Here is a 15007-nt window from a genome sequence, read left to right as displayed (position 1 = left end):
TGTGTGTGTGTGACTGTGCAACAATGGAGCCTTGTATCGTCGCCAGAATGCACTGAATACATGGCACAAGAGTCAGCCAACTTTCAGAATTCTATACTAGACATTTATGGACCGGAGGGAGGGGAGGGGGTGTGTAGGCGGACCGGCGGCCAGTATCTCACGACCGGGGGTGGTGGTATTTCAAATGCCTTTGTCCAGATGCCAGATCGGCAATGGGCTTCTATATTTATACTCGAGTAGAGAAGCACCCTGTTTACAATCCACGGGTGCGAAGCCAAAACGTGGCCAGCCGCCAAAGCTACTTGACATCATTCGCCTTTATTTCCATTGTCGTCCCCGTTGCTGCTTGAAGCTCCCTGTTGCGCCAAGTACACAGCCCCCTTCTTTCACAGCGAGGGCATGTATACGACAAAGACGCACCGTGGCTATAGCCGCGTGCCGTCCGCCTGCGGCCAGCGGCAGAATAGCTGTCCGGGTAAACCTAAGCCGCAGCGCTCCCCGCGGATTTCACAACCGGTAGAGCTGATCCAAGACTCGTACGACTGCGTCGTCATCGGGTCCGGGTACGGCGGCGGCATCGCAGCCTCGCGGATGGCCCGTACGGGACAATCCGTCTGCGTTCTGGAAAGAGGACAAGAGAGATGGCCCGGCGAGTATCCCGTGTGTCTGAAACAAGTATTTGACGAATTCCACACGACGGGGAGTTCCATCGTCCGGCCGTTTGGGCGCGGAAAGCCGACTGGCATGTACCACATCGTGGCGGGACAAGGCCAGAGCGCCTTGGTGTGTAACGGTATGACGCTCCCCCCCTTTCCGCCGGGACTCGGGTTTTCTGACGGCACAGCTATTCCAGGTCTAGGGGGCACCAGTCTGATCAATGCCAATGTGTTTCTCGAGGCCGACGACGCCACGCTGTCCATGGACACGTGGCCGCCGGAAATCCGAGAGAACCCAGGCTGCTTGAAAGAATGTTGGTCTTTCTTTTGAAAAAAGCGACGCGTACGGCGGGGACTAACTCACATGGCGTAGACTACCAGAGAGTCAGGGACGTGCTGGAGCCGACGCCGTACCCCGACGACTGGCCCAGGATCCAGAAGATGCACGTCTTTGAGCGGCAGGCGCAGCGGATGGGCTTGGGCAGCAGATACTACAAAGTTCCACAGACGACACGGTTTCGGCCGGGAATAAATAGCTGCGGGGTGGACATGCTGCCGTCGACCCTGACTGGGCAAGATACAACAGGGGTCAACGATCATTCCAAGACGACGACCCTGGTGACGTATCTGGCCGATGCGTGGAACTGGGGCGCCCAGATGTTTTGCGAGTGCCAAGTCCGGTATATCGAAAAGGTCACCGACGCCCGGGGCGGCTACATTGTCTACTTTTCCTGGCACGGCCGCAAGCGCGGCAAGTTTGACGACGGGCTCGACCAGGACTTGCTGTGGGTGCATGCGAGAAAAGCCGTCTTCCTGGGGGCGGGAAGTCTGGGAACCACCGAGATTCTCCTGCGGAGCAAGGAGATGGGCCTGTCCGTGAGCGACTGTCTTGGCCAAGGGATGAGCGGCAACGGGGACATGCTGACGTTTGGGTACGTGGTCCCTCGCATCGTGTCGTCGATATGGTGAAGCGGCTTACACGGTTGCAACTTGCAGGTACAACACGAATGGTCATGTCAATGCCATTGGCCGGCAGCGTCCGAGCCACGACAGTCCGGTAGGACCAACAATCAACGCCGCCATTGATATGCGCGGACAGACCGGCAACCCGTTGGACGGGTTTGTCATACAGGAAGGGGCTGTGCCGCAGGCGCTTTCTCGGCTCATGCAAACCATTGTCGATGTGCAGCCCTCTGGCGGCAGGCCGAAAAAGAAGATGGTGCAGCGGGCTAGAAAGGCACTTGCGAGATGGAAAAGCCGATTGCTCGGTCCGTATGTCCGTGGCGGCGCTGTACAAAACACGCAAATATTCTTAATCATGTCTCACGATGGTGAGTTGCCGTGTACCGCTCAACGTGGCCGGACAGTGTATTGATAATCAACACTAGGCAGCCAGGCGTCCCTACGCCTCGAAGACGACAAGCCGGTGCTCGAGTTTGTCGGGGTTGGCCACAGCGATCGAGTCAAGCGGCTTCATGCCCTGCTGGCAAAGGCAACAGAGTCGGTTGGCGGGAGAGTCATCGACAATCCTTTCCACGGTGTATTCGGCGACCAACATCAGATAACGGCTCATCCTCTCGGGTAAGGCGGCTTCGATATCCTCATCCTGCACCTGCTAACACCGACATTCAGCGGAGCTCCCATGTCAAGAGACAATACTGGCGCTCGCGGCGTGACAAACCACGCTGGGGAGGTATTCGCCGGAAGTGCCACGTCTGAAACCCATCCCGGGCTCATCGTCGTGGACGGCGCGCTTGTTCCCGGAGCACTTTGTGTGAACCCGGCGGCAACCATTGCGGCCCTGGCTGAGCGAGCCGTGGAGCATTATGCGCGGGCGCATGGCCTGGTCATCAGCAGAGAATCAAACGGCGTGCTTGACCTGTACGGAACACCGGCCCATCGCCCACGGCCAGGTCCATCGTATGAGTCTAGTCCCAAAAAATCCAACTCCGTGTCGAGCGCAACGCAGACGGAGCGCACGCAATGCGCGGTCCGGCGCGTTGACCCGGTGCGCTACGGTGCCCCTGATACTGTCGCGTTTACAGAGCTCATGAATGGCTTTGTGCACAGCGGTCACAATTTGCGACTGCACGACAAGGACGGACACAAATTGTCGTTTCAAGCGGCCAGAAGCCGGGGCGAGACGGCACGGCTGCTCACAAGCAATGTCATGTATGTGGTGCAGTCGCCCGGATGCCGCAACACGAGCCGGTTGTACAAAGGGATGGTCAAAGGGACCTTTGTGTGCCCTACGATCAAGGGTTCGCCATTCATGATATCGCAAGGCGAAGTGGAACTTCTTGGACAAGATAATGAATTGTCGGGGACAAGCACGGTGACGTACCAATTTGAAATGATGGGCATTGACGGGCGACGGCTTGGTTTTCACGGATACAAGAAGATCGACTCGTCGGCATCCATGGACATACGGGAGATGTGGAAGTCAACAACTACGCTATACGTTACCATTACCGAGGCTGAACAAGATGGCCTCGCGCCAGGGGGGACTTGCAGACCAGGCGGCACGTTTTCAGATTTGCATAATCCCGGCCGGTGTCATCCTACGACGGGGCCGGATCAAGGGCCCAAAGTGATTGCCGCGGGCATTTTGAAGATTCGATTGGGCGACTTTCGAAAGCAACTCCTGACACTGACACCAACAGGCAAGAACCTGCTGCAAAGGGCCGCAACCCTGGGCAGTTTTGTACACTATTTCTCGGGCAAACTGCTGCCTCATTTCTTCCTGCCCCTTGCTCCGCTACAATATACCACAACACAGCACCCCGATTTCATCAACCCGACCACCCCGACGCAAACGTACACGGTTACCGCGAGCGACGGGGTACAAACAAAACTACACATGTGGGAGCCCGACCCGGACTTTATCCCCGGCGACGAATCCGGCCGTCCGGTCCCGGTCCAGAATCTCTTCATGATCCCCGGAGCCGCCGTCGACCACCAGATCTACGCCCTGCCGACGATCCCCCTCAACGCCGTCAACTACTTCACCCGCGCCGGGTACCGCGTCTTCGTCACGGTGCACCGAATCGGCATCGTAGACAAGCCCGAGGACAAGAAATGGACCACGTACGACGCCCGTCTCGACATCAAGGCATGCCTCGCGCACATCCGCGCGTCCCACAACACCGACAAAATCTACACGATCGCGCACTGCATGGGCTCCGTCGCCTTCGCAAGCGGCCTGCTCGACGGCACCATCCCCCCGTCGTGGGTTCTCGGCATCACATGCAGCCAGGTCTTCATGAACCCGGTCTGGAGCAGGTCCAACCGGCTCAAGGCCTCGGCCAAGCTGGACAGGGCGTACACGCGCCTGGCCGGCCCCTGGTTCAGCTGCCGCGCGCCGACCACGAACCAAGGGGCCCTGCAGGGCGCTGTGAACCAGCTCCTGCGGCTCGTGCCCGAGAAAAGGGGCGAGCGGTGCAGCAGCGCGTCGTGCCACCGCATCAGTCTGCTGTTTGGCCGGTGCTGGAGCCACGGCAACTTGAACGAGGCGACGCACCGGCACGTGGACCGCTTCTTCAACGGCGCCAACATGACGCTGATGCCGCTGCTGATGCGTATGGGCCTCCGGGGGGCCGTGTCGACCAACGGCCCGGCGTATGAGGACCTCACGGGCGCGGAGAATGTACGGCGGCTGAGGGGCATTCCGATCTTTTTGTTCTCGGGGGGGGACAGCGACGTGCTTTCGCCCGTGGCGACGCAGAAGACGTACGAGCGGCTGTGTGGCACGTTTGGCGTTTCGGCGGGCAGGGCGGGAGGGGGGATACAGTACCGCAGGAGGGTGATTCCGGGATATGGGCATTTGGATGGCTGGATGGGACGGAACGCGTGGAGGGACGTGTATCCCATGGTGCGTGAGGAGGTGGATCGCGTGGTTAGGGGGGAGGAGTATGTGTTTCGGGGGGCTGCGAATCCTTTTAGTGATGCGTATGGCGTTTTGTGAAGCTTGGGAATGGGATCTTGGACGGGGGGATTCGGGCGGTTTGAATGATTTGCTACTTTGTTTGGACCGGTCTGGGTTAGCGACAGATTGATAATTTGAACCTTGTGTCAGAATTCATTGTCACAATTACCAGTGCCTCTGTAGACTTGTTTGATTCTGTTCATGACACGGAAATGCGGTGTAGAGACATTGTCGATATGTAGAGACGTGGGGGTGTTCTCTTTTGCTTATCAAGTACTTTCTTCAGCAGCACTTTCATAATTTCGTCAGACTCTGCAGTGATCTCTGCGATGGGCTGTTGCAGACTACGAAGCCATCTCTAGGGAAACAGCAGCGCGGTAAAATAAAGTCTGCAGCCACTACTTATTATTGCCCGTAGCAACTCCACAGAAATACGCCGCCTGGGACCCCAGTATCATGAGAATGACTGCCCCAAAACAAGTCATGCTTAGTCGCTGGTTTCTCTCCAGAGTCGTCATATTCATCGCTGCTTCAGTGGGACCCGAATCCAATCAGGCTGACGAGCACCACGGCTACGGCCTTGATCCGCCATGGGATTGTGTCGTCTTTGCTCGGCACACTTGCTTGCTCGTCATTGTTCGCCAGGACCTCGTTCCCGTGGCGCCTGCTTCCTTTTTTGGATCCATGGTTTCAAATCCCACCAACAAGTTTGCAACAGATGGACGACGACAAGAAGAAACGTAGTTTGGGATGGCGCTTTATTATCAGATTGATAAGATGCGGTGGGTCCGCCGTGCGAGCAAGGTTCATGTTGCACCGAAAAATAGGCGCGGCCACGGCACATAGCTTTTATGTTGCGTACCCCTACATTTTGTGACAATTTATTTAGCCGCCGGGTCCGCAAACTTGGTCGAGAATGTTTCCGACTCCCAACTCGATACTGTCCAGGAGATGGGCGGACAACGTCCGGATATGTCTGGCGCCACAGAGAATCAAGGTCAGTTACATGACGTGGTCCGTGGATAATGTATTCCAATTGAATATCAATTGAGATGTAATTTTGAACCAATAGGCTGTTGCCTGATTACACTTTAGCTACCGCGTTTCTCCAGCATCAAATTCTGAGCTCGCCAAAGGCCTGACACCAGTTTTCTGCAGACTCTATCGATATCATTCCGCAAGTGGTGGGATTAGAGATGCCAAAGTGGTCAAGATTTGCAATAGTTGTTGTGTATATTTGGGACATCCTCCTGGACCACTGCGCATTTATTTTTGGTCACCAGTGTGCCACGCCTGGTGCGTAAAAATGATAACTATTGATATCTTGTCCATGTCCAACATCACCTCTTTACTGAATGCTGTGTAGTAACATGCATTCACCAATTGTACGTAGCAATGCCACATCTACGGGTCGAACGGTGTGACAAGGGCTGGATATCAGGCTTGGAACGTAAGGGTCCAATTACTATTGACTTTATCCAGTCTGGTGTTTAACCCCAACCGATGCGCCACATGGATATAGTATTGCAGACGTGATGAAAAGGTGAATTGGGTGAGACTTGACAAATTTCATAGTCTACAAGCTGCTTCAGGTCGCCGAAGTAGAGGTTGCAATGCACCAATTATAAATGATGCAACGTATGACAAGGGCTTGACTAAAGGGCTTGGAGCAAAAAGGCTCAATTCAATAATACTATCGTGGGATCTCAAAGGCCCTGGGTTGCCAAGAGTAAGGAGGGGAATAACGACCGCTATATATATGTATACAATAAAGGAACGCTCATACCTATGGCTCTTGCCCGGGCACGTGTTTAAGCTGTCAACGTGTAACTAATAAGTCTCGTATTGGTGAAGCCAGGCCCCTTTGTTGGTCTTCACGACCAGTTGGGCCTTTTCCATGTAACAAAACGCGCATGCAAATTTGGAAGACGAAGAAAAAAACAGCTTGCAAATGGAGAAAGCTACCAAATGCTATCATGTCGACCCCTCCTTCCATAGTCCGGCCTACGCGCACATTTGGACTAATAATATCTGGACCATGATGCACAACCCTAACCCTCATTCAGGTATTGGTGCGACTGCCCAGGCCTACCAACATGACATAGGTGAAAGATACCCACAGTGGGGAACAAAAGGAGCATGTAAACGCCTAAAATGTAAAAGACATTAACGTAAATCATGCGAGGAACTGAACCAACTCGGCGTATTTGAATCCCAACTTGAACCAACTCACGACTGCTGTGCCGGGTATGAACGCATAGCCCAAGCAAGCATATACGACGTTGTGTCGTCATGAACTGGGGTACTTCTTGTGTGTTGTGTAACCCCAGAGTGGGATTCGCACGAAGGGAATCGCTTTGGATTTTTAAGGGGTCTGGTAGCATGTAAGACCCTTTCCCCATTAGGCGAGTCTTTTGGCGTCAAGATTCATCAGTCCCACCGCAGACATGTAACATCGTCTATAGACTTGACAAGTTTCGCTCCCAACTTTACGGATAGTTTATTGCTTGGACCCTGTGGTGACTTGGTTCCGTTACATGCAATAGAAAAGGTAGCGCATAATGGCAAAACCTGTTTAATGCTCCCAACCCAACATGTTTCCCGGACGAGCGCGAATAATAACGAACTCAGGGGTGTTGCAAAGGCTAGGGATTTTGAAATGCGATTCACAAGTGTCACTATTTACCGACTTGTTGCATCATCTGGGACAACCTTTTTTTTTCAAATGTCACCACGATGAAGATGATTTTGTATATATATGCGTCGAAAAAATCGATAGTCTGGCTGCTCTCCTATCCATGAATGGCGCCGTGCCGAAACACCACGAAAGGAATTGCCGTTACCGCAACGTTTTCCAAAACCGTCACAAGCTCGAGTAAAAGTGCCCCGCTATTCTTTCTAGGACAGAAAAATCCTGCCCCTTGAGATATTTAATCCCCTGTCCCGAAAAAAAAAAAAAAGGGTAGCATCTCTAATTTGCCACAGCGTGGCCGAGGACTACAGACAATGGAACATTGAATATGCCGTTCTAGCCCGCCTTGCTCTCTAGGCCCGGACTTTGTCCTCCACCTTGATGCTCGTAGGCCAGCCACAAAAGCCACGAACTGGCACTTGAGATTCTGTGCCGTTGCTCCAATGCCACGCTTGTTCTGCGTGGCGGCCGCCGGCTCTGAAGATCCGTCCCACCACACTACCCAAATCACGGTGTGAATGCAACCAGGCACGTCAAAATGTCTTGTGGCTTTGACCGTCAGGGGCATCTAAGCCGTGGTCTAGAGCTATTTTGGGAAAACCCCCAGATCATCCCGAGTCGAACAGCCGGCCCCGGGTCTCATTGACGGCCTAAAGTGGAAAGGCTCCGCATTCTGCGCCAAATGCAGGTCCTAGAATATGCAACGGTCGACTGAATCACTAGAAACGAACTGAGCGCTCTCTCAGTGTGGTGGTGGGAATTTGAGATAAATAAGATCATCTGCCCCTGTTTGTCGGCTTTGAAACTTCCACTGGTCACTGGACCATTGTCGAATCAGCACAACTTGTATCAATGCGCCGGAGATGGCAACCAAACAAGACATTCAAGTAGCGTCGGTCGCTGCCGGCTTCACGCTTGGCTTTGGATTCCTGACTGCGTGGAAGGCAATCCAGCAAACCAGGAGAAACAAGCGGCCATGGAAAAGTATCTATGTGTACATGATCTGGGGCGAGATTATGGCCAACCTCGCCATCGGTATCATCGGATGGGTATTTCTCGACGGGCTGCTGTCGCCAACGTTTGTCCACCACACATCCTCCTCGTGCTCGATTTAGGGCCAACTACTACTTGATTCTCACCGTGGCTGCAGAGTTCCCGTCTTGTTCTTCATCCTGTTCCTGTGGGTGTTTGAAATCCAGCTCCTCATGCAAATCATTGTCAATCGAATTGCCATTATTGCAGAGCACACAAGAACCGTAACGAGGCTCAAATGGGGCACAGCCGTTGTCATTACCTGCATCAACATTGCCGTCTTTTGCATCTGGATCCCTGCTCACATTGAACCACCGGCCAGCGAGTTGTAAGGCCTTCACTTCATCTACATGGCATCTTGAAACTAATAAGAGAACGAATAGATATGTCAAGTTGAATGAAATTTGGGATCGAATTTCCAAAGTACTCATCTTGCTGGTCGACGCCGGCCTCAATTATTACTTCCTCCGGACCGTCAAGCGACGACTCGTCTTGACACATGGCTTGACCAAATACGCCCCTTTGGTCTCTTTCAACGCCAAGTTGATGGTGGTATCCATCCTCATGGACGTAAGTTTTAGTTAAAGTTGCAGACCGTTCTGTGTGGTTGTCTCGAGCTAAGGGAATTCATTAGGCGATGCTTATCGGTCTCATGTCGTTGCCCAACCAAATTGTATACATACAATTTCACCCAGTCGCCTACATGGTGAAGCTGAATATTGAAATGACAATGGCGGACCTGATTACAAAACTCGCCAGAGGCGAAAACTCGGACACCCATCCGCCCTCCACGTCGAACCATAGAACATTCACACACGAGGATGCAGATGATGACAACCAGACAAGGACATACCCTATGCACACCGTCAACAAAACGCAAGCCGAGGATTCCTTGTCGGAACTGACAAAGGTTGTCAGTCATCATGGGAAACTCAACGGCGGGATTCAAGTGGAGACGGTAATTACCTCGACAAGTACACGCAATAACAGGGGAGAGCGTGAGAGAAACATGGCGCCAAGCTTTGATGTGGACGATGAGTACTCCTTGGCTCATGGTGGTTCAGATGATGGGACAAGGCATATGCAATAGTAGTTTGTTGGCCATGTGAACGACATGCCGTTGGAGCTGTGAGTTGTTGCTCAACAGATTGTTGTAATAGTAATCTCCAACGCACAGGAAAAGGCAGGCAAGATGTATTAATATGTATGGCCGACCTGGCTAGGTGTTTGGTTCACCCGACCCTGTACACTCCGGGTTGGGTACAGACTGTCCATTGGCAAGTACCTGATCCCCGTTCCCAAGCTTGGCCTGCGCAGGACGTTCCCAATTGAGGACGGCAATGCCCTTCTCTCGCATCTTACGGCGCATGCCAGTTAGGAGGACGGCTGTTTTAGTATAAGAATACCCTTTGCCATCTGAAAATACCAAGTCCGTTGGGGGTGGCTCTGGGAAATCTGGCCAGTCAATATAGTCGGATGCTTCTGTATAATGAGAAACCTGTCTTCCATTCTGTCGTTTGTCTACCCAATCATTTAATACCGAGCGGTATTCCGAAACAGGGTGATCGAGTTTAACATCCGGATGCTGTACCCATTCCTCCAGCCCTTGTACGTCGGCCGGATCTTGTTCATAGAATGGAACGTTTCGGAAATGCATGTCGCGGGTGATGATTTCGTAGAGGGTGAATATGACTCCCTTGACATCGTTCCGGCCCTCTGCATACCCACTGCCGCCTATCTGGGCACTGTAGTTGAAGTCGAATAACATGAGGGCGTTGGTATTGGGGTCGACGACAAGATTCCGCGGCGCGACATCCTGGTGGGCGATGCCGTACTTGAGATTCAAGTCGTCGACGACGCAAGTCAGCTGCCGGAGCCACTCGAGCTCAAATACACGCGCCTTATTCTGACGTATGGTGCCGCCAGGAATGTAGAGACTTGTAAAGCCGACGACGCGGCCGTGTAGCTCGTCCAGCACAAGTCGGCCAAACGGGACAATGTGTGCATGCGTGGGGAGGCGCATCCACATGTTCATCTCGTGCCACAACCTGTGGAGGAACTGAATGAGGAAGTAGTACTTGAAGACGGCTCTTGTCGGCTCAGTTGCGTCGGTGCATGGCATGTAGGAAACAAGGTCGACATCGGGCGTGAGTCGATCCAACTCGAGTAGATGCGAACGGAGCACAGTTTTGACATGGTTGGGTCGCTGAATCGCCTCAAGCGGAGGGTAGTACACACACGTCGCTTCGTCGTCTTTGGGGTTGGTTGAGACGGAGACCAATTCACCGTCCGGCGATACATGGATGGCGTATACTTCAGGTCCCAGAGTATCGATGTGCTTTTTGAGGTGCTTGACGGCAACATCCTCGCTGTCTTGCTCCTCATCCATGGTGACAGCAATTATGCGTCGTTGGTCCCAATCGAGGATAAACCATGTGCTTGGCCCCCCCGGCGTGATGGCTCCTCCAGGGGCAAAATATCTCCATTCCTCGTCAATCATGTCTCTTGGTTGTTTGGAACAAATAAAAAAGGTCAACGGTCAGTAATGTAAAATATTGAGGGGACGAGTTGAAGGGGAAACGAGGCAGGAAGGAACGGCCACAATAGGGAATGGCGGTAAGAATGACGCCCGCAGCAGCAACATGGAAAAAGGCAGGAAGTGACGAAAGGAAGCGCCAGGCAGGAAGCCAGGCCAGGCAGCAGTCTGTTGGATGAAATGTCAAGTCATGGCCCGAGCTTGCCAACATTGCACGTTTGAGCCCGTTGGGCCCTTGCTAAGTAAGCAGCACATGCACAGATCAATTGATGGCTACATATGTATGTAATACATACATATGCATGTATATGTGAAACGTTGTCAATCCAATAGGCGACCGATGACCTCCTCGTTGGTCACCGACGTGGTCTCACCGAGTCACCATGGTCAGTGCCATTTTCAACCCATCCATTCAGATTCCACCAACCAGCGGTTTCGGTATTTCCCACGGTGCCGTATGGTAACTTTGCGCAAGCTACGCCGGCAGCAACATGCCGACACGTCAACTTGTGAATCAAGTCAATGCGAAACGTTCAAAGTCATAGCGCCAGGCAGGTTACAGCTGTCATTGACTCATTGGTACGGTACTCATCTGCCAAGATTCAGGTCAGCGCGTATGTGTCGACGTCTGGTGCAATTTCGTGCAAAAGGAACGCTGATGTTGTTATACCAGGCTCACTCGGCCAGCATCTATGGCCGGCGCTTAGAAAGGGACCAGACGTGCTTTGAGTTTGAATCCAATGAATACACGCATTGGAGTGGTCCTGAAATACATGATAGCTTCTGTTGTGTTGGTTCCTCTTACATCCCACATTGGAATAAACAACGAGGCTTGATGAAGCTGCCTTTCAAAGAGAAACATGACCTGTAGTATATATATATTGTTGTCCTAAGTCGTCGGATGCCGAGCACAAGAAACTGCTCTAGCATCACTCTCTTCAAAGACTGTCAGCTGCATATTTCTATTAACGCCAACCTGCCTTCCTCAACCCTTCAACTTTTCAAGATGCAATACGAACCTCAGCCAATCATTCCATCAGAAATCCCAGACGCCAAAAATTATTCTCTTGTATACGACAGTCGAAACCCCAACTCATGCCCGTGTGGATGGTACTGCTTCTATGGCAACTGCGGTCATTTGTACCAAAAATATCCACACAAGTGTGGTCGAACAACGGCACGTTCTGGGAAAACTGCCTTCTGCAAGTCTCCCGCACCTCAACAAATTGTCCGCGGATATTACGTCAATGCTCGATGTGCCGACTGCAGTCGACACGGCCTGTAAAGGCATTGATGCTCATCAGTTCTGTCGTACAAGTCTTGCGGTTATCACTTTCCCCGACCTGATGCAAGGGGTCATTCCTTCCTTGGACGTCTGGTAGTACGGGTTGCTTACAGTTGTTGCGGTCGAGTTTTGCATTTTCTTGGAATGGGACCTATTTTTTTGCGTCCACGGCAATCATTTTGTTTGTTTTTGTAATATGCACCAACGGTCATTTCTGTCATGTCTTGTTACGAGGTTGGCACACAACACAGGGCGTTGGGCCAACAAAGGTTACACAACAATAAAGGCAACGGTTACGAGGCCCAAAATCGGTCACAAACAAGGGCTGCCTCAGGTGAACAGCCTCACCGACTTCCTATATTTATCGGGACCTTCCGTTCCTTAAGGCCTCGTGCCAAACCAAGGACCTTTGATAACTTAAAGTCGATTATGATAGCACTTGAGGTCGAATTGAATCTTCCGTTCCAAGCCCAGTTACCCTGCCCTTGTCACATGTCTGGTTTTAACAACTCTGCCTCAAGTGCTCCTTCCAGAGGCCGTCTCAGTTCGGTATCTCTTCTGTTTCTCCTTGTAATAATTTTAGTGCATATTTAGTGTGCGTATCTATAATATATTAATATAAAGTTTTTTTTATATGCTATTCTTTTTAAATATTAATATATAATATATATTAGTATATATTAGTATATATTAGTATATATTAGTATATATTAGTATATATTAGTATATATTAGTATATATTAGTATATATTAGTATATATTAGTATATATTAGTATATATTAGTATATATTAGTATATATTAGTATATATTAGTATATATTAGTATATATTAGTATATATTAGTATATATTAGTATATATTAGTATATATTAGTATATATTAGTATATATTAGTATATATTAGTATATATTAGTATATATTAGTATATATTAGTATATATTAGTATAAAAGCTTAAGGAAAAACTTCTTTATTTAAAGAATATCTTATAGGATAATAAAAGGCCCTTAGTTTCTCAGGAAGAAGAAGAGAGTAAGAAGTAGATTAAATAGATATAAGGAAAAAAGACACCTGAGGCTTCCAGCTAGTCCATGATTACATTGTGTAATGACGTTGGACCTTCCATCAAGTCCCAACCGTGTAACAGATACTTTTACAAACAATTGCCGCTTTACCAAATTGGAGAACGAATTCCACGAATCAAGGACTAATTTCAGGACCTTCTTGTGGCTTCTTCGCGGTGATGGACTTAATCAACCTTGGCCAACTCGGCTCGCTGGTCAAGCATAAGCCTCGCCGCACGTGCAAGCACGGCGTCGTGGTCCACCACTGGACAAAACCCCAATCGTTTCTTTGCTTTATCAATGGTATATGTGTGAGAGTAGATGCAATACTCGAGGCTTGTTCTCCGCAGCTCCGTCGGGGGCTTCACCGTGTCAAACGTAAACAGCCAAAGCAGCCACTCGACAAGCACAACAGCCACAATCATGACCCACGCCGGAAGAACGGTGACGTTATTCAGGGCTTCGGGTCCTCTGGAAACACCCCATATCACCCTTACGTGGTGCCAGAAAGGCACGGGCGCTCCATCCGATATATTGAACGCCTGGCCGGCCACTCGGCTCTTGTCATCCACTGGCTGAGGCTCGTGCAGCAACGCCTTGGCCGCGAGGACATGGCCCAACGCACAATTCTCGGCCGACATGACCTCCATCATGTTGGTCCCGTTGCCAACTTGTACAAGCGGCCTAGTTCCTTGACAGGAGCCTAGAATCTCGGCCAGTCCCTGCGACTGTCGCTCCCCATACGCATGCCCTAAACGCAAACAGGCTGTGCGAAGCTGCGCGCCATTGGCAGCGCGAACCAGGTTATCGCCAATGGCCTTGGTGCGATTGTACTCATTCGACTTGTCTGACGGCGCCCAAAGCGGGTGGTCTTCCGAGACATTCTCATGAGGCGGATGGGCATACACGTCCACTGTAGACGTGTACACGAGGGCCTTGACTGAGGCACTTTGCGTCGCCAGGTCGATGACGACCTTGGTCCCCTGGACATTGGTCCTGATGAACTCGCCATGCCTGCTGGCCGGCAGCGACGCGATGGGCGAAGCCGCATGGAAAATGACCGAGGGCTGGATCTCGTCCAGCAGGGCGCGTAGCGCACTCACATCGGTGATGTCGCCTTGGACGTAAGTCGCGCCGCGGTTGAGATTCGCCTGCACATGGCGATCCAAGACGTAGACGTGGTCATAGTCTCGGCAGCTCAATAACCGTGCTACGAGATGCCACCCCAAGAAGCCGCATCCGCCTAGGACAAGAGCCGTGCCCAGTCGCGCTTGGGGGGGTTGAGTTTGACGACTCATCTGGACTGTTGGTGGTAGATATACCTGCGACGTCCATGTCCGGCTCCACGTGCCTCGGCCCTCGACCAAGGACCGATGTGGTCACGTGCTGTCAGCTTTGGCTTCGTACGATGATACGACGCTGACGCTTGTGCAACCGAGACAAAGCGTTTTCATTAGCTTCGCCGCATTGCCAGCTCGGTCGGTGCCATGGACACAATGCAACGGCGGCGACGCCTCGTGGGCGGGAAGCGCCTGATCCATCATCCGAGCATGGAGCGCATCGTCTTGGCGATCGGTAAACAGTTGTCCAGTAGGGACTGACCCGAATAGTATCCAAGTGGTGGCTGTCATGTCGCTGGCATTCCCGTCGGGGGATTTCCAAGATGCATTTCTTGCTCATACAGTTGTCAGTAAAGGGCAGGAGGAGGCTATTGGCAACCTTTAGCAAATCCACTGGCTAACTCGCAACGGCAGCTCTGGATTAAACAGCTTCCCGATTCGGGAACTAATAACTAACCACCACCGTCTTCTCATCTAT

At 51.6% G+C, this 15007-nt stretch overlaps 4 protein-coding genes across 4 annotated transcripts; 2 read left to right on the top strand and 2 right to left on the bottom strand.

Moving 5' to 3' along the window:
• Positions 1 to 399: 399 nt before the first annotated feature.
• G6M90_00g065640 (uncharacterized protein) lies at positions 400 to 4620 on the top strand (the record flags this gene model as incomplete). The annotated part of the gene is made up of 6 exons (XM_066130807.1): positions 400 to 793; positions 845 to 970; positions 1030 to 1588; positions 1653 to 1987; positions 2045 to 2237; positions 2289 to 4620. 6 exons carry the CDS (start codon positions 400 to 402, stop codon positions 4618 to 4620), a joined length of 3939 nt encoding a protein of 1312 aa, XP_065986828.1.
• Positions 4621 to 8136: 3516 nt separating this feature from the next.
• Positions 8137 to 9395, top strand: G6M90_00g065630 (uncharacterized protein; the record flags this gene model as incomplete). Its single annotated transcript, XM_014684725.1, has 4 exons — positions 8137 to 8351; positions 8424 to 8633; positions 8689 to 8875; positions 8940 to 9395. The coding sequence occupies 4 exons, from the start codon at positions 8137 to 8139 to the stop codon at positions 9393 to 9395; spliced, it is 1068 nt and encodes a 355-aa protein (XP_014540211.1).
• Positions 9396 to 9524: 129 nt separating this feature from the next.
• On the bottom strand, positions 9525 to 10694 carry G6M90_00g065620 (uncharacterized protein; the record flags this gene model as incomplete). Its single annotated transcript, XM_014684726.1, has 1 exon — positions 9525 to 10694. One exon carries the CDS (start codon positions 10692 to 10694, stop codon positions 9525 to 9527), a length of 1170 nt encoding a protein of 389 aa, XP_014540212.1.
• Positions 10695 to 13374: 2680 nt separating this feature from the next.
• Nsdhl (Sterol-4-alpha-carboxylate 3-dehydrogenase, decarboxylating) lies at positions 13375 to 14487 on the bottom strand (the record flags this gene model as incomplete). Its single annotated transcript, XM_014684727.1, has 1 exon — positions 13375 to 14487. One exon carries the CDS (start codon positions 14485 to 14487, stop codon positions 13375 to 13377), a length of 1113 nt encoding a protein of 370 aa, XP_014540213.1.
• Positions 14488 to 15007: the final 520 nt, after the last annotated feature.

Source organism: Metarhizium brunneum, chromosome 3 (genome assembly GCF_013426205.1).
Source record: "Metarhizium brunneum chromosome 3, complete sequence".
NCBI classification, from domain to species: domain Eukaryota; kingdom Fungi; phylum Ascomycota; class Sordariomycetes; order Hypocreales; family Clavicipitaceae; genus Metarhizium; species Metarhizium brunneum.
The sequence above is the reverse complement of the archived record's forward strand: the minus strand, read 5'-3'. Positions and strand labels throughout refer to the sequence as shown.